The sequence below is a fragment of the Physcomitrium patens genome, chromosome 21 (assembly GCF_059467195.1).
Source record: "Physcomitrium patens ecotype Gransden chromosome 21, ASM5946719v1, whole genome shotgun sequence".
Lineage (NCBI taxonomy): Eukaryota > Viridiplantae > Streptophyta > Bryopsida > Funariales > Funariaceae > Physcomitrium > Physcomitrium patens.
This window is the reverse complement of record NC_143430.1, coordinates 14,082,160-14,105,381: the sequence shown is the minus strand read 5'-3', so window position 1 is coordinate 14,105,381 and position 23,222 is coordinate 14,082,160. Positions and strand designations below refer to the sequence as shown.

Here is a 23,222-nt window from a genome sequence, read left to right as displayed (position 1 = left end):
GCTGTCATTCTAATAATATATCGAAATATAATTGAATCCATGACTGGAAAATATGTAGATTTATAATCAATGCCAAATTATTGAGTAAATCTTTGAGCAACAAGATGAGCTTTATAGCATGTTATTTGACCTTGAGTATCTCTCTTACATATTAATACCATCTTATATTCCACAGGGCGAGATATAAGAGTGTCTACAATTGGACCAAAGACTTTCTTCTTACACAAAGAGGTATACTCCTTCTCAATAGCAATTTTTCATTTTGACCAATCAGAGTGACGCAACCCATCCTCGATGGTTTGAGGTTCAGAATTTTCTTCCTCACAAGAAAGGGCTTTTATAATCATACATGAAAATGATTCATCTACCATAATAGATGGCATGTCCTAAATATCATCTGTAGCACAATACAGAGTAGATAATTCTTTACTCAATTTATTCTTGTTCCTTTGAATTCCAAGTTTATTTTTCACAAGAATTAAAGGTATATTGTGCATGGATATAGCATGATGAATTGGTAGTCCCATAGGATGAGTGGAAATTTCTTGAGAAATAATACCAGGATTAGTCAATATTATAGCTTTTTTCTTATATAGTTGCTTATCTGATCGACGAGTTCTTTTAGTTGTTGTTATTATATCTTGAGGTATTGTAGTCAATGGCATTACAATTTGAACAAGTGCATTCTGAGCCTTATTAATAGGAACTCTTGTAATTATAGGTTCATCATTGAAGCCATCAGGTATTTGATCTGCAATCTGTTTTAGATGCAAAATCTTAGCAACTTCAGTTTCTTTCAAAGATGTCATAAGATCGGGATTCATTGTAAACATTTTTGGTACTTCAAATACAAGTATTTTATTTCTTTGTTGATTGGATACTATTTCTTAATGAGATGGGAATACATTTTCTTCAAATCGGCAATTTTACAAATGTGCACGTAATAATATGTCAGTTGATGGATCAACGATACGAATAATATTTGGTGAATCAAAACCAACATACATGCCTTCTTATCAATGAACTTCAATGGTACGCTGTCGTATTACGTGCTTTCCTTCTCGAGAACGCGCCGGGCGTCTGGCTGTAGAAGGTAGTATGGAGATTCGCCGATAGTCAAGCAGTCTATCAGTTTTTGACTGCTGGAATATAAACGACTGCAACAATGTACCGTAAATCTATACGGGTGCTCTTCGATTGCTTGTCGAAGTCCTTTTTGCCCCAGCCGGTAGGTCTCTAGACGTTACAGAGAACCCCGTACAACCCAAACTGTTAACCTTCAATACTGCTTTGTACTTACGATCTTGTATCCACTGACTGTCTTGTTAGATTAACCCAATAAATTTCATTCACTCCGCATACTCAATCCTATAGATACCCTTTTAATCCTTCAATCATAGACGTAACTCGATTTCACAAAACAGTCAAGAGTATTCAAACCCACTTCATTTAAAAATCCCGATTCACCATTACAACACTGACTTCAGCAGCGATTGCCTCAGTCTTCCCCAAAACTCTACGAAGAAGAAAAATCCAAATTCTATGTCTTTCCTTCCCCGACCCGAAGCATGAAGCTCCTCTCTCTAATTCCCTTGATCTTCAAAAACATCCAAAAAAAAAACTGAACTGGTAACCTTGCAGAAGCCTGAAAAACTCACTTCCCCCCCCCCCGATTTCCCCTCAAAAAAAAAAAAACCCCCCCCAAAACTATATCCCACCTAACCTTATCCTCTGAATTTCTTCAATCTTCCGTCTTAGATCCGGAATTGGCTCCCACCTCAAGCTTGGATCCGAAATTGGCTCTCGCCGTCAATTTTCTCCTACGTTTTTACCTTTAAGAAATCCATTTACCGAAAACAACGTTCCCTGAGACGGCACAAAGAACAGGACAGCCTGAAACAGAATCGAACCCCGTAATCGGGACCACATTGAGTGGCCCGACCAATTCAGGTCCTATATTGGGAAAGATGCCCGTAGTAACCTGGATGTTCCCGTAATTGGGTCAAATTGGTCCTCGCGTCAGATTGGCTAAGACCCGTAGTAAGACCTGGATTTCTCGTAACTGGGTCAAATTGGTCCTCGCGTCAGATTGGCTAAGACCCGTAGTAAGACCTGGATTTTCCGTAACTAGACTGCATTGGGTTGCCCCACCAATACAGGTCTCATATTGGGTAAGAGGACCCGGATTGGATTATCGAAATTGGATCCAATTGGCTCCTCGAACCCGTCGTGTGAATTGGTCCTTCTCTTCCTACTGACTTCCGTTATTGGAATCGAACGGGGCATTTCAGTATGCCCCGGCTGACTGTAACGGAGTCACTGAACCTGACCACTCAGTATTTGTACTGGAGTTGGTCGATGCTCCCAATATTCGAGGTAACTGAATATTAATAAAATTCCCCTTTCTTTTTATTTTCACTGTATACTGGTGTTACAACACGACAACGCCGTTGAGGTTCTGGTACTGGAATCCAAGCACGACAATCAAATACTGGTAAGTGAGATACATTTGGAATACGAACCGAAATAAGCTTATGTGGTGAAATAATTTTAAGAGAAGAAGGGCGGAGGCATATTAATGTTGTAGCATGTAAAACTACATGATCCTACATAGATGCAAGTAAATTTGCATGAAGGAGGAGTGACCAAGTAATGAGTTGTATATGCTTTATAAATGACTCTTTAAGTCTATTTTAAGCATGTTTATATAGAATACAATATGTCAACTCAATTCTTATTGCAGTACAATAATCTTTAAAAGACTTTGATGCAAATTCTTTCGTATTATCTATATGCAATTTTTTTAAAGGATAATCAAAAAAATGTGCTTGAAAACAAATAAGCATAGTTATAAGATTGGCAAACACCATGTTTTGAGTTGATAATAATGAAACATGTGATTGTTTACCTGATGCATCAACAAAGACTAAAAAATAATGAAATGGTCTCAATATTGGATTCATAGGACCAAAAATATAACCATGCAATCTTTCAAGCATTGGTAGTAATTCTTGTAGGAGTTTCCAAATTGAAGGCCAAGTAATCATTTTACCTTGCATGCATGTACAACATAATTCCATAGAGTCTATATCCGTAGGCTTCAAATTATGCCCATTTATACATAGAATGATCTTTCCAAATAATGTAGATCTTAGATGTCACAATTATCCATGCCAGAGAGAAATATGACTCTTTGTAATAGATGATGCAAAATTAAATATAATGGGAGGCCAAATCACAATTCCGTATAAACCATTTTCTATAGCAAAAGCTTTTTCAATAATTTTATGATTCTTTGCAAGAACCAAAACTTCTTTTATATTTAAAATGGCAGTCAAGAGGTGATAACCATTAATATGCACATCTTGATAGCTGATCAGACTCCAAGGTGTTGATAGAAATGGTCATGACTATGACTACCCTGATACTTATGAGCACATTTTCCATGTTTATATAATTTTTTCTTAAACTTTGAAATATTAAGTGCATGAGATTCTAGAACTGTAGTTCCAATAGGACGAGCTTCCGCATTGTATAAGAGTAGTTTATTTTTCTTCTCTATAAGAAGTAGATAGGACATGAGATGAGAATGACTCTGAAATTTCATGTTCATGTAGATATAGGAAGAAATGTAGAGAGAGTTTTCTCAATCATTTCTTCTTCAGAGATGCTTTCTCCACATAATCATAATTGTAAGACAATACTATACATTTTACTATTAAAAGCATTTAAATTTTGAAAATCCAAGACATGTAAATGTGTCCAATTATGACATGTGCGTGGAAAGAAATGGTCTTTTGATGATCAAACCTGGATTTAAGATTCTTCCAAAGTTTTGTAGGATCTTCCATTTCCAAATATTGATGTTATAATGTAGGTATAAGATGACGACAAAGGAAAAGAATTGCTTTCCAATAAATAGTAGTAAGAATAGAAATACTTATTGTAGGAGATTCTTCAAACATAATGGCATCCGAGAGTTGTTCTGGAAATAAATTTGTTTTTTTCCATATTTTCTTATAATATATTATTATTTCCATCCACAGTCAATGGTAGAAATAAAAGAGCTTGACAATGTTGGAATGCACTAGTAATAGTTAGAACCATAATAGAAGCAATTGGAGATGTTGAAGTACTCATTATAAATAAATCAGCAGTAGGACAACAACAGCAGGCAGTGGCGGTGGCGGCGGGCGGCAGGGTGATAGCAATGGCAAGGTGGCAGCAATAGGGTCAGTGGCAGTTTGGCAGTTGCTCGACAGCTACTTGGCGGCAGTCACGGGGCGCAGTAGGGAGCAAGCTGGGCTGGATCAAGTATTCAAAGAAAGCAAGGCAGAGATTGGAACAACTGCTTTAAGCAAGCATCTAATATGTGAATGACGAGCAAGAAGAGTAGCAAGATCATGAGGCAGACACTAAGCATGAATAACAACATGTTTGAAGAGTCAAAACTAGAGCAAAAAAAAAAAATGTGATAGTGTATAGAAGAGAGTCGTGTTAATAACCTGTTGAGAATGTTTAGAAAGACACAAGAGTAGTAGTAAGTAATATACACACACAAGAGTAGTAGTAAGTAATACACACACACAAGAGTAGTAATAGGTCATACACACAAGAAGGCATCTAAGGAGAAAGAACTTCACACATAAAAATCTATTGATCTAGTTGTGTCTTGTATACAAGAAGAGAAAGGGGAGAAGATAAACAATTCTTCTCCACTAGACTCTAAATATTGTAGCTATGGTATTTACTGTAGTCTATAGTAAATATTATAGAGAGCATTAGCTACATTAAATACTCTCAACAATTATTAACCTGAAGTAACCAATAATCCCTTCAACTCCAGCTACTACACATGTTTTATATATAAATATAAATAATAATTCTAATATACTTTTATCACTATCTATTTAATGAAATTATTTTAATAAAATCCAAATAATAAAATCCTAACAATAATGTAATATTAAAACAAAAATAAACTTATCAAAATATTAAATTCAACTTAACATATTACAAGTTCAAAAAATATAGTTTTAGTAGCTATTATCATCTCCAAAAAAATGATATAAAATATCATAGAATTGAACATTTCAAAAATTATTATTTATTTTTAAAATATACATAGCTATAATTTATACATATATATCTTTTAAATATATTATTTTAAAAACTTATTTATTATTAGATATATTTAAATAATATAACATAATATAACATATAATTCTTTACATGAAAATCAATAAATGTATAACTATGTATAATTGTATATATATATATATATATATATATATATATAGATATATATTTATAATGATTATTATAAAATACAAAGAAACTAGAGAGACTTAGAGCAAGTTTGTATTCAATAAACATGTATTTTTAATTATATGGTATAAAAAATAATAAAATATAATCATTCTTAATAAAATTCCTATTGCTAAATAGAGTATCAAAGAATACTTCTACATCCAACTTGCATTTAAAATTGTTCCATTCAGCTTTACAATAAAATTATTAACGACCTAACTTACTTTTATTCACTTCCATTTACTTGTGTTTTTAAATCTTGTAAGGTTATTATTGATAAATATGTTTTTATATGAATGCTAATTTTTAACTTGAGTATATATATATATATATATATATATATATGTATATATGTATGTATTTATCAAAAGATAAAACAACAAAAGATATATTAAAATTTAATTTGTTTATATTTTATCTCATATACATAAATTTTTTATTTTTATTCTTTTAAAAAATATAAGTTTTAACTTATATTTATTACATTTTTGGAAGAAATATTTTTGCATTATTTAGAATAGATTATATTTAATCTATTTTTTTATATCTAAGTGTAAAATTCGACTATTTAAAAAATTACAAATTTTAGATGAAAACTTAGATTCTACTAAAGTTAAATATTCTCTACTTAATTAAAATTTAAGTAACTTAATTAGATATATTAATTCTTTTGGTATTTTTTACTAAATTTTTCCATAAAAAAATTAGAATCTATAAAAGTATAAAATTTTCTAATATTGATATTACATAATACGAGTATTTAACATTTAACTATCTTGAATTACTAATTAGATGGTTTTTTTTTTGTTACATTTAATGATTTATTAATTCAAAAATTAAATTTTTAAAATTATAATTGTTGATTGGACTTAAGTTTTAAATTTTATTTATACTTTAAATTTAATTTCTCACTTATACAACTTCTCTCAATGTTTGAAATGAAAACTTATGCTTATATTTTAATAATAAAAATAATCATTCATCATAAAAATTAAATTTCTATATTAGATTTTTTTCCAAATCTGATAATATAGTACTCCATATTATTATTTTTCAAGAAGTTCTTTAAACCAAGAAGATTTGTTTCAAAGAGAAAAGACATGTCTTATTAGATTTGTATTTAGTATGGTTTTTTGCTTTTTATTTAAAAGGATAACACAAGTTGATAAATTTTAAAGTTGATGTTGAAGAAGATCCATCTTCAAAAATTATATGTAAAAATAAAAGAAAAAGAAAATATTTTTTACTATACATCATTGAACTAATAATATGATGATAACAAATATTTTAGAGCAACATTATCAGAAGGAAAAAAGAAAATAAAAAAGAAAATAAAAACAAAAAAAAGTTTGAGAAAATGAAACAAAAGTGCAAACATTCTCTAACGTCATATATATATATATATATATATATATAACCATTCTTTCCAACACGTCCATTGGGTCAAATTTTTGTCAAGTTTATGGATATATTTTGAAGATAAGCACATATATGGTTTATTTGAAGAAGAAGTGAACGTCTAAAATAAATAAATAAATAATAACATGAAGAAAAGAAATAAAAATTATTATTTTTCGAGTACAAATCACAATTGGCGCCATGGTCCAACACCTTAACTTACTTCTAGTGCAATATGTGGTTCCCAACAACGCTTGGGAACACTTCGTTCTCATATCCACGGGAACTCGTTCCCCTCCCTTGAACGGGGGGGACGACCCTGGTAGCCGCCGAGGTGAGCGACAAGGCGAGCGCTTGTGCTGTACAATTAATACCCAATTTCAGCCTGTTGAATTCGTGGAAACGAGATTTAGGGCTCGGTTTTTGATATCCGCTTTGGCATTCGCTCCCTCCTTGAACGATAAACTATTCGTTATTTCACGGTCCCCAACCGCATGTTTACTAGATAATCGCCTTCACTTGCTTCCATCTCTTAGATCGTCTCCAAGGGACAGCGGTTTGTAGAGCCGCAGTCATGTTGTTGCAACATCTCGTGCAGTTACCCACTTCACGGATTTACCACTGCAAGGAAGATCCGCCGGGCTCATGAGAACTCCCCTACCAAGGGTCTCAGTACTGTTTAACCACGAGCGATCAATTGTTGCAGCGACAAGCCAGGAATCTTGCTGATCGAGCTTGATTGATCAGGCAGACAGACGTCCGGAGCACGACAATGTGACCGTATCGCACACTGTGGGAACCATGGATCTGAGCCATGGAATCGAAGGACCTGGTTGCGATAGTCGGAACTTTGCTCCACTGCGGTGAGTGGTTGAATCACACGATGCGAGACGATTCCGGGAAGAGAATATATCGAGGGGATGCTTGCAGTGCTGACCCTGAAAGAACGATTCCAAGCACCGAATTTGCGGATCGAACGAGGCCAGAGACAAGCTTTACCAGTTACCATGCACAAGACTAAGATCCGGAATGTGCTTGTGTCTTTGAGCAGGAGAGGCCTGTAAAATATCTGTTGATGAAGGCTTTTATCTTATTAATCATTCTACTTATGAATTTCACAACATTTGATTTTGCATACACTGTAATAAATGTATAGCATTACCACCAATTTGCAGTACTCTAAACTATACAATAATGATATAGTGGTGGTTGTCGGTGGATATATTACATTGAATAAGAGTTACTTGTACTTATTTATAGTAATTGTTTTTCATTGATTTCTTTTGCAGTTGTAGTACACATGATAAATAGAAAAATAAAATAAAATGAAAGCACAGTATACTTAACTAATTGTTTATATTAATTTTTCATGATTTTAGTACTAAAAAAAAAAAAAAAAAAAAAGTATTTTTGTTCATGCAATTCCTCTGTAGATTTATATTAGTTACTGTGACAAAGTATCAATTTTACATATGTCATACAACTTTTAGTTAAAGTTCTCACAAAACTACAATCCTGCAAACCATGATTTTAAATTAATAGGTATTATTTTAGATCTATATCTTTTTTCTTTTCTTTTCTGAAGACCATTTTAAGATTACAAATGTATTTTAAAAGCTAAATTTATATTGATATCTTCTAAAAACACCTATAACAACTTTAAATAATCAGATTCTTTATTTATTAATTTATTTTTATTTTGAATGATTGTTTGTCTTTCACCATGTTTGATATCACATTTGCCTTCAAAGATATTTGCATGATTGTACTTTAAACTTGCTTGTCTTATTTTACCAATTGATTTATAATCATATCACATGGTTGTTAAGTTTAATAGCAAAGAGTCATTGTTAATTCTATATTTTCATATTTTTTTCAATATTTCTTTTTGTTTACTGATATTGTTACATCCAATTTTTTTTGTTATTGCCAATATCGACTGAAAAAACCACATTAGAAAGATAATTGATAATAGTGCCATTAAATAGTTTAACATTATTATTAGAAATTGAATGAAATTTATCATTTTAAATTAATCCAATTCAGATATATATTTAAAAGCTCAAAATAGTGAATTATACTGTAAATATTATAGTAAGAATTTTACAATATAATCTATTTGTTTAATATTAATGAAATGTTATTGAATGTTGTCAAAACCAATTTTTATTTATGGAAGTGAAGTTATTCAATAATTATTAAATGAAGACAGCACAAGCTATTAAGTTGTAAAGACTTTTGTTCTGTTATAACATATTTCCATTTTTATCTTCTGAAAAAATATCAATTTTATGTCAATTCAACATATTGAAATTTTATTATTAATTTATCTCATGTGAAATTTTAGTTTCTGAAATCACAAGAGTATTTGCAATTAACTTTTTGATGCTGTATAATAAATTATGGCAAAACATGATTTGAAGATAACGTAGCTATTTCACACTTAACAAATCACATCATATATATTTATGGTAATGGTGAAGCTAAGTTTACTTAAATTTTATATTTCTTTATTTTTATTTAAACTTGTGACATAACTATAAAATATTTAAGTACATCATATGAAAACTTTTGAATCTTTTTTATATTTTTTAATCAAATTAAATAAATTATATATATATATATATATATACATATCAATTAACGTTTTAAAGAGTATTAATTGATTTGTATACAATTTGTAAGACTTGGTTGAGATGAATCAAATGTATATTGCATTGCAATTACAGAGTAATACTAATATATTTTTGGAGCATTAACTACCTAACAAGAAAATAAACCAAAAAAGAAATGAAATTCGTTTAAAAGTAAGCTTTTACAATATTTTTAAGAGGGATTTAGGTGAATTGTTTATTTGTTATGACTTTGTCATTTTTTTAATATTATAATTTTTATTTTTATATACTGCAGGAAAGTATATTTAAAATATTTACAAATTTGAATATATGCCAATATATGTTGAAATTGATGTAAACTAATTTGCAAACTGCAACATTTTGGCTACATATATGGAGCTCTCAGAAATATCTACAAATTTTGAATTAGTCACACATTAATTTATGTACATATTTTTGCAAGTAATATTGAAAGTATATATATATATATATATATATATATAATCAAGAAGAACTGATATCAATGAAATAATTTAATTTTTGTGTTTACATAAACATATTCTTAAAACTGATTCAATTGGTAACTTTGAATAAAATTTAGTCAGTTCTGTGGACATTATAATTTGTTTCTTATATAGATAACATTCATGATCACACAAGGATAAGTTGAAATTCAATTAAAAAACTTCAAATATTAAATATATAAATATCTCCACCCCAAACTACATGATTTTAAATTAAAATTTTGACTTTTTTATTTATTTTCTAAAATCTACACAATTGACACTGTTTGCGATTTTTTGGGGATTGATATAATGTTTTATGTGATGAGAAGTCATTGACATCAAACCAGTTTCATGTTACTATGAAGGCTTTTCCTTACTATGCCTTAATAACCACTGAATTGCATTGATGTTCAATCAATGTATTCAAAGAGGGTGGATCAAAATCAACACATGGAAAATCCAAGTACCTCCCTCTGAGAGAGCCTTTTTCCATCCTATCCAATGATAAAACACATGCATTAAGGTAACAAAACTTGAATCAAGTTACTGTCCTGTGTTAACAAGTACAACCCAAAATGGACTTGCATGAAAATTACCATCAAATTGGACCCCCCCCCCCTTTGTTCCAATCCCCAAAACCTCTAAAAAAAAGTTTCCTCACACAAACCCATGTTGTAACAATCCACAATTGTTAGCTACCATTGTTGCTGCATAACAATACAATTGTTATTGTTATTCCACTCCATACACAAAACCAGTAAAGGAGGTGAATTGTTAGTGTAATTTGTCCAAAGTGATGAACATTGACCTCTTTTGTTCACTTGAAGCCAATTTCAAAAAACATTACCAAGTCACATACTGCTCAGTAAAGACATTAACTCACACATGTGGGGGCAATTCTTCAGATTCTCTTGGTTCATGAAGCGGTGATAGCTCTGTTCCTGCATATGAAGAAGCTCCCGCCCAGTATCCATTGCTTGCTTGGAGGTGGCCATGGATATCTGGATACGACAGCTAATCTCTCCCTCTCTGCATGCAGCCTTCAATGGTGCAAGGCAACACAGGCACCATCATCTCCCAAGGACAGCAGAAGAAGAAGAAGAAGAAGCAGCAGAAACAGAAGTCTCCATTCTTACATCTAGATGTTTACTCAGCCAACAAGGCAGGAAAAATAAAATATTATTAAAATATAAAACATTGAAATAAACGAATCACTTCAAGCAGCAGTTTCATGATGGTAGTTGTGCCATGAGTAGGGCGATGGAGAGCCGAAATGGCGGAGCCCTAGTGATTGGAGCTACAGAAGTTATACTTTCACAAATCAAGGCAGGCGTTGTCAAACTTTTTCTATCATAACAACTGGGGGGTCATCAGTCGGTGCTTCGCAGCTTGAGTGTTGCTCTCACCAGGTTTGTGAGTGTGCAGGCAGAAAGTTGTGGTCAAAGTCATGCATCACATACAACGACAGGAACGACGCCAACGGGTGTGTGGAACTGTGCAACGAGGTCTGAGATTCCGCCGCTTCCGACGCAGACATTTCTGTCTGTGACTAAACCAAGGTTGGCACGTAGGTGATGACACAGTTCGTGTCTACACAGACACGACCGTCGGAATGGGGGGGGGGGTGAATACATGGATTATACTGGTATGTGGAGAGCGATTACGGCTACTAAATAAGCCTGTCACTTGAAGTACCGTGCTATATTTAGGGGGAGGAAAAGGACCAATTATAGGTACGCGTGGCATAAAATTTGAGTTTGAAGCTGGCTCAGCATTGCAGGGAGAGGGGAGCACTTCAAGCGAAATTAGTGGCGGGGCTGAATTAGCCAGTAGCAATGAAGAGGCCGTCGCAGTGACTAATTAACCATAGCCGCCACCAGAGCGGTCCTTCTCACAAGACCGTTTGACCTCGGTCCGGTTTGCCAGCATTTCTCCTCCCCCAGCGCCCCTCCCACCTTCCTATAATGAGCTCTCCCCTTACTTCATTTTCACGCTGTGTGAAACACTCTACAGGTGGTTGAGCGGTTTCTGCCGAGAAGCATACTTAAATTTGTGCTGCTACTTTTCGTTGAGTTGCTTGTATGTGAGAGTGCCCACCTCGTGCGAGGTCTCTGGTGGAGTTAGAAATTTCGCGGCGACGTGGGTTGCGTCTTGCCATAGACAACAATCCGGGTGCTGTGCTCGTTTCCAGGGGTGATTGCGAAGCTGGTGTTTTTAGACCTGGTGGATTGTGAAGCCTTGACGCTGGTGTCGTCTGTAGGAGATCATTGCGAGCAGTGAAGCATTTCGGCTGTAGTAGCTGGTGGTGGAGCTGAGCTTTAAGGTATGGCAGGGGGAGGGCCAGTGGCCCCGGCGGGTAAGGGCGGCGAGGATCTTAATCACCATGCGCTTGAGCAGCTTCCTGGCTTAGCTTATTGCATCAACGACAATCCACGATGGCGTGAGTATTTTCACCATGTCCTGACCTTATGCTGATCGTGATTATTCCACACCGTTTACTTCGGTGGCGGGTGGATGCTTTGTATGCCATTCAGTACAGGTCTAGATATCGATGACAGACTTTGCCATTGCCCTTCGAATCAGTTAGAAGCGCAATATGCTGGTTCCACTATATCGAATGAGCTTGACCATAGTGCTCCGTGTTGAAGATAACGAGTCGGCTATCTGGATTGTTTGTTCACTTGCAGCGGAGGCCATAGTACTTGCGTTTCAACACTACCTGACGATGGTCGGGACTGCTGTGTTGATACCTTTGCTTATCTTTCGAGCAGACACTGGTGGGACTCCAGTGAGTACCGACACCTCCTCGTCTCTGCATGTAATGTAATTTCGAACTGCACGTTAACGACTTTTCTCGGTGCCCTGCATTAACTGCACAGGCTCTCGATTAAGAAAGTTGACTCAGCACCACGAGATTGCGTCCCAATTCAGAATTGTGGCAAGTGAAGTACGTTTTTAGCGGCAGCCACTGCAGACAGTGGAATAATTCGCACTAATCGTGAGAAGGTACTGTGTTTTGAGAATTACCAACGTTATCTTATGTACATGTCGCAGTTTTACACTCACGACTTGGTGAGAGTCATTCAAACAGTGCTGTTCGTTTCCGGTATCAACACATTCATCCAGACGACACTAGGCACCAGACTCCCGGCTGTCATGGGCAATTCGTTTTACTTCCTGGCGCCCACCATCTCCATCATCACGTCTCCCAGTCTCGCCTACATCGACGACCCTCATGAAGTAATCTAATCTCCCATCGATGTGCATGCACCGCCAACTCTAGCTCATCGAGATTAAGCATTCACCTTCCGTCTTCTTGTACTGTTAAGTATGCAGTTTCTTAAACCCTGATACTGACTTGCAGAGGTTTGTTCGTTCCATGAGAGAAGTCCAAGGTGCGTACATTGCGGGCTCGGCCTTAAACATCATCCTTGGCTTTAGTGGACTGTGGGGCATTGCCGCTCGGTAAGAGGCCACCCACCAAATCTCACCCAGTTCACGTGAGCATTGTTTTGTAATGGTATTACGTAGGTCTCTTTCAAGCTATTTCCGTTTACTGAGGTGAGATACACAAGATGAATCCCTCTCACACGAGTGCAACTTATGCAGATTCACAAGCCCAATTGTGGTGGCCCCTGTAACTGCACTTGTAGGACTCGGGTTATTTGAACGTGGCTTTCCAGGGGTATGACTTCTGCTGACCTCCTCCAAATATGTATTTTCGTCTGAATGTTTTTGGTGGCCAATGCACTCAACCCAATGAAGCTGGTTCATGAATTGATCGTCGGTGCTACGCAGGTCGCTAAGTGTGTAGAAGTTGGAATACCTGCTCTACTCGTTATCCTGCTGTTTTCCCAGGTACGTGTACTAAATGGATTCTTGGATATGTCTTCACTCCACGTATTTGGGTATGGCTCTACTATTCCTCCAATGCCTGGATTGAGCAAGAGGGATTCGACCCCTCCAGCCCTTCGTTTATATTGAATTGGGCTCACTTTGTTGCAGTATCTTAAGCACTTTCACTACAGAGACGTCCACTTCTTTGAGCGTTTTCCTATCATAGTCGGCGTTACGCTAGTATGGGCATATGCTGCCATCCTCACTGTTGCCGGCGCATACGACCATGCCAGTACCCTCGGGCAACTCAACTGTCGCACAGACAGATCTGGCCTCGTCAGTGCCGCCCCATGGTGAGCGTTCCGATGAAACTTAAATGCCCTCGATTTTCGCACGTTCTGCACACATTCGATGATGGTTAGTGATTAACTCGGTAGAATGAACGTTACTTTTGCTACAGGGTTCGTGTGCCGTATCCACTCCAATGGGGAGCCCCTACCTTTGACGCTGGCAATGCGTTTGCGATCATGATAGCAGCGTTTGCAGCGCTTGTCGAGGTTAGTACTCCCCCTGATACCACATGGTTTGTGGTTGTTGACACTACTGTAACTTAGAATTTACTTCTCTCGAGGAACGTGTTTGTCCGCAGTTTCTTGACCATCGTGCACCTTCCGCTGTCGGTTGAATTGTGGGCTTTTTGCAGTCAACTGGAGGATTCTATGCAATCTCGCGCCTAGCCGGAGCTACTCCCCCACCTCCTCATGTGATCAGTCGAGGTATCGGATGGCAGGGGATCGGAGTATTACTTAATGGTGTTTTCGGCACGTTCACTGGCGCAACTGTCGCTCCGTATGTGCTCTTGCACCCTCGTCAACGCTGTCTCGCTAATTTTCTAAACTTTGCAATCCTGTGGCCATATCGAAACTAACCTGCCCTGACTTTGCAGTGAAAACGCCGGATTGATTGGACTCACACGAGTGGGAAGCCGTCGTGTGATTCAAATATCTTCAGCTTTCATGATTTTCTTTGCACTCTTCGGTAAGCACTATCATCCGAAACTAGGATTGTATACCCAGTGAGCATGCTTAATGCAATTAAGTATATGTTCATCTGAACCGAAAATGCGATGCTTCCCTTGGTTGTGGAAGCATTGATTGCTCGCCCAGATTAGAGTTCATAGTGAAAATGTTTCACTTGATTTCGCTCTGCAGGGGTCAAGTGTGAACGTGCGTCGAATATCCCTATGTAGAATTATCCCAATTTGGCTACTTCTTGATTTCTAGAAACACTTTGACTCAACTTCCTTATGTATCTAGGTAAATTTGGAGGTATCATTGCGTCGATTCCCCAGCCGATAGTTGCTGCCATTCTGTGTGTCACTTTTGGTACGGTTGGTAAGTAAAATGCACCCTTCACAGGCACCATAGTTCCTTTGGCATCTTTTTGCGAAGATTAAGCCACACAATGCACCAGTGGTGGATTCTCTTCTGTCGGAACTCTTCGTATGGCGTGACGCGATATTCACTGTTCGTGCATTTGTTGACTGCAGTTGGAACCGGGATCTCGCAACTACAGTTTGCAAACATGAACATGACTCGTAATATCTTCATAATTGGTGTCTCCATCTTCCTTGGCCTCTCTGTGCCAGAGTACTTCAGAGAATTTACAGTGCGTGCTGGGCATGGTCCTGTCCACACTGGAGCTCGATGGGTATGTCCTAAACAGAAATTTCTTAGATGTAATTCACTGTATACTCGCTTTGTACTCGCTCTACTTATCCTGTTATATTTGGTACTCACCTCACCGTTCCATGCCATGTATCAGTTTAACGACATCGTGAACGGTTTCTTCTCTGCGCCGATAATTGTCGCACTCATCGTATCTGCGTTTCTAGACAATACTCTAACCAGGCATGTTTCGAAGAAAGACAGGGGTATGTTGTGGATGCGGAAGTTTCGAGTCTTCAACTATGATCCCAGAAACCTAGAATTCTACAGGCTCCCAATGGGACTGCACAAATTCTTCCCTCCGTCATAATCATCTACGTGCAATAAGCTCTTTTCCAATTTTGCAGTGCCTCTTTGCACAAATCTTTTTTCCACCACCGTTCCGATTCCACTTAAACCCGGGTAACAACGCTGCATCTTCCTTGATGCCGATCGATGAACAACTCATCTCGGTGTAGCATAGTACCATAACAATATACTGCGGACAAAATCGTTTCATTTTAAACACATGCAGACAGAAATAGTGTAGACAATTGCAAGCCGTTGTAAAACATTTTGTTCCGCAAATTGATAAAGAGATTGCAACATACCCACAGTATCTACCCATCTCTATCTGCTTTTGACAGGGCAAGTTGATTTCTCCTTCATGTCTATCAGGATATGTACCCTGAACCAATTTACCAATTCCATCTCTAATCCATTTGTAACATTCACACCGCATACAGTCCTATTCTTCTTAGTCTCCACCACCCTGCCTTATACTTCCACATCGACGCCCGTTTTCTAACAAATAGTGCCAGTGAACATGATCCTGTAACCTGCCATCAGTACATCCAGTTTCAATGCAGCAGTTACATATACGTATAATAATATTCTTGCAAAATCTGTCACATGATGGTGTTCGAACAAATCCTCCTCTGGAGTCGAAAAGCTCCAATTCGGTCCCGTATCTTTCAGTCCGTGTCTAAAATATCCTGGCAACTAGCATGCTAGTTGCCATATGTATACCGCCCCCACTCGCTCAATATTCTTATTTTAATTTTGAGGCTGTCCTCATATTCGAAGACAGCACCTGTACGATTCCGTTTTCTCAGCCAGCCACCACTGCTAATGCTCTTTTGGCGAGATTCTGGAACCTCCAAATAACAGTGTAAACTAATCGACATAGACTTTGACAATGGACTGTAAGTCAGCTCGAAATCCAAAATTGGTTGATGTTAATAACGCTGCTTCTGCAGAACAGGTCATTAAGGATTGAGTTCGTTGCAGAAAGAGTAAACAGCATCAAGCTTTGCCGTACACTGTAAAAATTCACATTATTGGCACTGTTTAAACACCCATGTATCACTCAACTTAGTGCTGAGAACCACTTCACAATGGGGGGTTCAAACATGGCTTTTTTGGGTGATATTTCACACATGATGAGATCTTGAAGTATCCACTGATATTTCAAAATATCACTTGATACTTCACCAAATCACCCACCTTGTTAGGTGAGTGATTCTGAAATCAAAATATCAAAAGAAGGCCTGGTGGTTTGCCTAGTGGTTTCCCTCTTTGACTCCATACCACATTGCCTAACATCATGCCTCGGCTTTAATGGCAATATTTTGGATTTCATATTTTGAGTGATCATGGAAATATTAGGTGTTGAATCCCAATTATTTGGTTTTGCAAAAGTGCCATGTTTGAACCCCCCTATAATGTAAGTTTTGGAGAAATAGTTTTGGTAAAGTTATTTATCAACTTTATTATAAGTGAAAAAAAATTGTATGTTATGATATTTCTTTGGTGTACATAAAAGGTCATTTGTTCATGTTAGATAGTGTGTTGTAGTGTGGTCACACCATGAAGGACAATTGGGTTTGTGACAAGGTGGTGACATTGCAAAATCTTAAAGAATTGTAATTTCAAGTCTTTATGTGAATGCAATACTTATACATTAATACAAATAAACAAAAAATATCAAGATTGAGATAATATTTTTGAATTTTTGTACTACTCCTTATATGGTATCTTTTTGTATTACATGCTTTTGTATCAATATTTAATTTAAAAAAAAATATTATTTGTAATTTGGCATCATTGGTTAATATTTATTCTTCATATATTATGATTGATACCATATGATTTTATTATTGTTTATGATTTTTTTAGAAGTTTCATTAGAAATAAATAAAAAAATTAATAATTATTTCATTCTTTTAAGATTGTTATTGATACTGCTACTAAACAATCAAATTAAAGTACTATAGGATTTAGGATTTGAAGTTTCAAAGTAGTATGAAACTTCAAGCCTTTATTTTTTGTAGTTAATATATTTAATAGAGAAGAATAAAGATTATATATATATATATATATATATATATATATTATATATATATATATATATATTTATATATATTTTTTATTTTTAATAATAGATTGATGTAGAGAAGTTGAACTTAGTTGAAGCCTTACTTAGGAGTTTTAGTCCAAAAGCCATTAAAGAAAGCAATGAGATAGAATGCATAGTTTTTTCTTACATGAGCAATATTATCTTCCAAAACTTATATTAGATCTATCTTAATGAGATGTTTTTTTACAAAAAAATTAAAAGTCTTGTAAAATAATTTCTTAGTTTGTTAAAAGTATATATTTTTAAGGCCTATAATATTTTTCAATTATTAGAATCAAGATGGAAGTTTAAACATTTAAACTTGTAATAGAAAAATATTTTGGTTTATTTAGTGGTGCTTGCTTTATTTATACTATCTCCAAATGCTAAGGCTTCTAAAACCACAATTCCTTCATCTTACAAGAGATTTTTGTAAGTTTTTATTTATTATTTATTTTTTATTGTGGCCTTTTGAAGTTAAATTCTAGATATTGAGACTCTCTCAAAAATAATTTTTAAGATTTTATTAGAATGAGTTTAAGATTTTTAAGATTTTATTTAGAATAGGTAAATTTTAATTTAGTTCCTAAAAATATTATCTTTGAAGATATCACACACAAGACAAGTGTATATAACTCCATAAATATACATAACTCCATAAATAAGTTGGCACTAAAACCTTAATTAGTATTATTTTAATTGGATTGTAAATTGAGTTTTATTATTTAATATTTTTTAATAACTTAATAATCAAAATAATTTATAAAAAATTAATCCTTTATTTATGTATTTTTTTCATTATTGTATTATCTTAAGATAGGTCTTATAAGAATATTTTAATCATCTAATATATATGTAATTACATATTTATATTTTTCTTTGATATAATTTTAGTAGATATATTTTCATTGTTTGTAATTTTTTTTTTTTGTTTATTGATTTTTAATTAAAAATATTTAATTTTTTTTAGATTCATGAATAATATTCTACTAATATTTTGATTTTGATCATACTAAGATTCTCATCATTTATTCAAAAATTGTAAAAACTTTGAAATTTTTTTGTTTTTAAATCTTGCAACGATCAATTTGATAAGATTCTTTTTAAGATAATATTAACCATTGTGCCAAATTAGACTTTTCTTTAAGATATTGCTGATATCACTATGGTTTTTGTTACTACCATTACAACCTCTCATTTGCCATAAGCTATATTTATTCAATATTTTTCAAACCAATCAAATTTTATTTGTTCATTACATTTCAAATTATTTGATTGAACAATTTTTTTTGGTTGGAATAAGAAAAAAACAAAATTTTAAATGCCAAGTAGGTAGCGAGTTGTGATGATCATAGCAAAAAATGTAGTGTCATTAGCAACATCCTTTATTTATTATATTTCAACATCTTAAACCATTTTATATTAAGTCCATGTAAAGTAATGTTTTCATTCTAAAGTTGGAATTCTTATTCAAATATGTTGGCAAGATATGCTACAAAGGTGATGTCTTTGTTACATGTAATCAAATCAATTTGCATTTGTTGTTGGATTAAAAAGAGCTATTAACTATAACATTATTTGCAAGTGAGGTATTTTATTCTAAGTGCATGTTGTGCCAAGTCTTTAAAATGCAATATGCAAAGAAAGAGACTTCAATTGATAAACAATTTACGAGTCAATTTAAATTTTTGATTTTAATATTTATCTATCTATCTATCTATTAAATATAAATTTGTTACACAATTATTAAAAAGATAATTAAATAATCTTAGAAATAATTTACATCTTTACATCTTTACTTTGTAATGATTTAATATATTTATGCTAAAATAATTTATTATTAATTTTTTTGAATTAGTAATATATATATATATATATATATATATAATATTTGTGAATTTCTTTACATTTTTTTGGTAATAGAAAATAAATTCATTAAATAAATAATTTTTTTTATAAATTTTAAATTTATTAAAATATCTAGTGCTAAAGAAGACAAAAATAGATCACTTTCTATCATATGATATATATATATATATATATATATATATGTGGTTTTTCAAGAATTTTCAAAAATAGCACAATATGCTAAAACTATTTAGTTTAATGATCACTTCATTAAATGATGCTTTGAGTTAACAATCAAAAATACTTTTACAATGCATTATTGTAATTCATCCTATAATCATCATCATGAATAAAAGTAGATACAATCAAATAAATTTAGAATTTAGTTTTTGTAAAAATAATACACAAAATGATTACATTATCAAATTAATATTTTGAGTCTAAAATATAATTTCTAGGAGAAGAATGATAGTGTTTGGCAACGCCAATTTCATTTGTATTTTGTGAGATTTTAATACATTTGTTCAGTTCCACAAGATATTAGTCATTTTTTGAGACTAAATTCAAATCTTAATTTAAATCTTAATGTATTGTTGTGGAGATTTTCATTTCATTCCCGATAATTTTTCATCAAAAATGTTGAAAGTTCATCTTAATAATGTTAAATTAAGTATTGACAAATACAGAAACAACGACACAAGTTTGCAAAGGTAGATAGAGTTATGCACTACATAAAAAATTATTTTATCTTAAAATATAGCAGTCAATCTTATTATGTCAAATAGGAACTTCACAGATAGCAACGTTGAAACCCAATCTGAAAGATGTGAATGTTCACTCAACAATAACATTTCATAAAACGTCCATAGAAAAGGACATTCTGATTACATTCATAAAAAATAGTTGTTACAACATAACCATCTGATTAATATTAACATATTTCCTACGAAAATGTTCAAACGCCAGACACAACACATGTCGTAGATGAGGAATATGATATTGTTCATATTACAGAATTGCAAAAATGGGGTAGCAGTAACATTTGAGTATCACTCTGCAGCCACTTCCCCCTCCTTCACGAACCTTCCTGAATAATACACTTCGCAATGTATGAACATTGTTGTCTCATCTGCTCAGAGCAGCACGTAACCGACCCTCCACATTCACGAAACCATCAGTACAACAACTTATAAATTCGGCTTCATGTACGCAGATGCCGACCACACTACTGCTCGAATTTCTACAGACTCGACTTCACCGATAATCAAACTCTTCCGACCTACTTCACAACAAAAACTTCACTTCCATGAAGACAGGGGTGGTGTGCTCGCGTTGCGCCATGTGTTGTGCGCATGTTCTGGGTTGTATCGGTCTCCTGCAATGTCCTCCTGGGGCACCGCTGCTTCCAGCTCTGCGATCTCCTCGTCTGTCAATGATACTTGCAATGAATCGATGTTGGAATCCAGGTTCTTCCTTTTCGTCGTACCGGGTATGGGTACCACGTCCTTGCCTTTGTGATGAACCCATGCCAGAGCGAGCTGGTTAATCGAACAGTTCTTCTTCTCCGCTATCTCCACCACTCGTTGTCGCAGTCTCTCGTTCTTCTCCAGGTTCTCTCCCGTAAATCTCACGTGATAGGACCGGAAATCATTTTCTTTGGCTTCCTGTGCTTTAAACCCCGCGAAAAAGCCACGACCCAGAGGACTATATGACACAATTGAGATTCCCAACTCCCTGCACACGCACCACATCGCCCATCGTGAGACACACAGCTGAATCCCAAACCCCACTCACTCACTTTGCAGCGTTTTCCGAACATCCGTGGACTGTCCATGTGCGGACCGAGATGGTGCGACCATGCCTAACATTCTCTCAGCGGTCACCACTCTTGCGCTCAAATCAGGGCAATTCCCACAGATGCCCGTCACCTGCAAGTGGGAACAATATCTTCCTCGATATCACGAGCCCACAGTGACCATTCCATCTGCACCGCAGTGATGGGATGCACCGCATGTGCACGCCTAATTTCGGACGCTGACGCCTCCGACAGCCCCAGATACTTCACCTTTCCCTCCTTCACCAGCTCCGCCATCGCCCCTACCTGCGCCATAACCCAACACTCTGAGTTCAACCTCAAGCACGTATCCCGTTTTCCAGATACACATGCTCATCTCTCCACTACCATCGTTCGACATGCGCCCAATCTTTAGTTGCTTCTTCATGAGGATTCTGATTATTACATAGTTCCATAATGACCCATCTACCAAGCTCGTCAGCTGCCATGTTCGTTCGACCAATCAGCAGGATCGCAAGAGCAACCGGCGTACTAACCGTTATCTCGATCGGAACTTTGGTGTCGACACGATGCTGGTAGTAGAGATCGATGCAGTCCACTCCCAGCCTCTTCAAGCTTCCTTCACATGCTTCTCGCACGTACTCAGGGTCACCTCTTATGCTGTAATTTCCATTCTCGTCGATGTAGTTGGCGAACTTCGTAGCGATCTGCACTTTGTCCCGAATGCCCTTGATTGCCTGCACCACATCAATCCACATCAAACCATCAATCCATATCTTCGCCTTTGTCGCAGCCAAAGGTGAACAACTGATGGATCATCCTTCAACCCAACTGTTCAGCTAAAATGCAAATTTCGGTTTGTTCAAACTGAACGATGCGACATGAAACCTGAATGAATGCACTCGGATTCGAAAGCTGAGACACCCACCTTGCCCACAAGCATCTCATTAGTATGAGGTCCATACATATCCGCAGTGTCCAAAAACGTGACCCCTCTTTCGACAGCGTGGTGAATCAAGTCGATCATGTCCTGCTCCGGTGCTGGAGGCCCGTAGAACTGGCTCATGCCCATGCACCCCAGTCCCTGCTGCGACACTTCCAGACCCTGAGACCCCAACTTCACACGAGGCACTTGGGACGCCATGACTTCGACCACCGACTCGATAACAACACCACTGCTAACTGGATCCTCAATGCAAAGTCTGCGCAACCCTCTCCACAGTTTCAGCACAGTTCGATGAGCTTCTATTGTGCACTGTTGCAGATATAAAGTCGGCCAAGGTTAATAAAATCAACAACCACGTGTCACCACAATCGCACTTTTGCATAGAGATCTAGGGGTGTCAACCACGAAGCCTCGTAGGGAGCTTCGGTGAGGTTCAATTCCTTCGATGCCTGCGGATGGTCTTAACATACTAAATGTGGCGAACAAATATTTTCCTTGTCATCGCCAATGTATATGTGTTTCCCTATAAACTAGCCAAGATTGCTTTTGAGGATAATGTCTTTTTCCAGCAACGGCGCCTCTGTGCAAGATTTAGGGTTCATGGCCGGGCTTAATTTGCCAACGCATTAGTTATCAAGAGATTGTGTGATATTTTATTTTTATTCTTTGTATGTGTTACTCTCCGTGGATTGCACGACCTTTTCATCATTCATCATCTTGAATACATGCCTTATATTCGTGCATGTTTCTTAGTTGCGTGTGGAATAAGATTGTCATTCTTTTACAGGTGCTTTCATGTTGGGCCACTCAAATTAGCTGTGCAAAATTATTTTTGTTGCTGTTACATACATTCTTGACTCACT

General features: G+C 35.5%; 2 protein-coding genes across 2 annotated transcripts; one reads left to right on the top strand and one right to left on the bottom strand.

Moving 5' to 3' along the window:
* Positions 1–11,795: 11,795 nt before the first annotated feature.
* On the top strand, positions 11,796–15,991 carry LOC112273981 (nucleobase-ascorbate transporter 2). The gene is made up of 13 exons (XM_024503100.3): positions 11,796–12,269; positions 12,517–12,617; positions 12,884–13,069; positions 13,194–13,294; positions 13,439–13,514; positions 13,628–13,687; positions 13,835–14,019; positions 14,127–14,223; positions 14,370–14,515; positions 14,613–14,704; positions 14,983–15,060; positions 15,216–15,376; positions 15,491–15,991. Exons 1-13 carry the CDS (start codon positions 12,155–12,157, stop codon positions 15,701–15,703), a joined length of 1,611 nt encoding a protein of 536 aa, XP_024358868.1. The 5' UTR covers positions 11,796–12,154; the 3' UTR covers positions 15,704–15,991.
* A 4,610-nt stretch (positions 15,992–20,601) lies between these two features.
* LOC112274402 (putative aldo-keto reductase 2) lies at positions 20,602–22,640 on the bottom strand. Its single transcript, XM_024503865.3, has 4 exons — positions 22,342–22,640; positions 21,950–22,150; positions 21,547–21,719; positions 20,602–21,352 (listed from the first exon to the last, which is right to left on the bottom strand). Exons 1-4 carry the CDS (start codon positions 22,555–22,557, stop codon positions 20,917–20,919), a joined length of 1,026 nt encoding a protein of 341 aa, XP_024359633.1. The 5' UTR covers positions 22,558–22,640; the 3' UTR covers positions 20,602–20,916.
* Positions 22,641–23,222: the final 582 nt, after the last annotated feature.

What these genes read in the sequence shown, in the direction of transcription:
- LOC112273981 (XM_024503100.3), top strand. Translation starts at nt 12,155, where the DNA reads ATGGCAGGGGGAGGGCCAGTGGCCCCGGCGGGTAAGGGCGGCGAGGAT. An exon ending in CAACGACAATCCACGATGGC is followed by an intron (nt 12,270 to 12,516) that starts GTGAGTATTTTC and finishes GTTCACTTGCAG; the next exon opens with CGGAGGCCATAGTACTTGCG. An exon ending in ACATCGACGACCCTCATGAA is followed by an intron (nt 13,070 to 13,193) that starts GTAATCTAATCT and finishes ACTGACTTGCAG; the next exon opens with AGGTTTGTTCGTTCCATGAG.
- LOC112274402 (XM_024503865.3), bottom strand. Translation starts at nt 22,557, where the DNA reads ATGGCGTCCCAAGTGCCTCGTGTGAAGTTGGGGTCTCAGGGTCTGGAA. An exon ending in ATGAGATGCTTGTGGGCAAG is followed by an intron (nt 22,151 to 22,341) that starts GTGGGTGTCTCA and finishes GATGTGGTGCAG; the next exon opens with GCAATCAAGGGCATTCGGGA. An exon ending in GATATTGTTCCCACTTGCAG is followed by an intron (nt 21,353 to 21,546) that starts GTGACGGGCATC and finishes GTGCGTGTGCAG; the next exon opens with GGAGTTGGGAATCTCAATTG.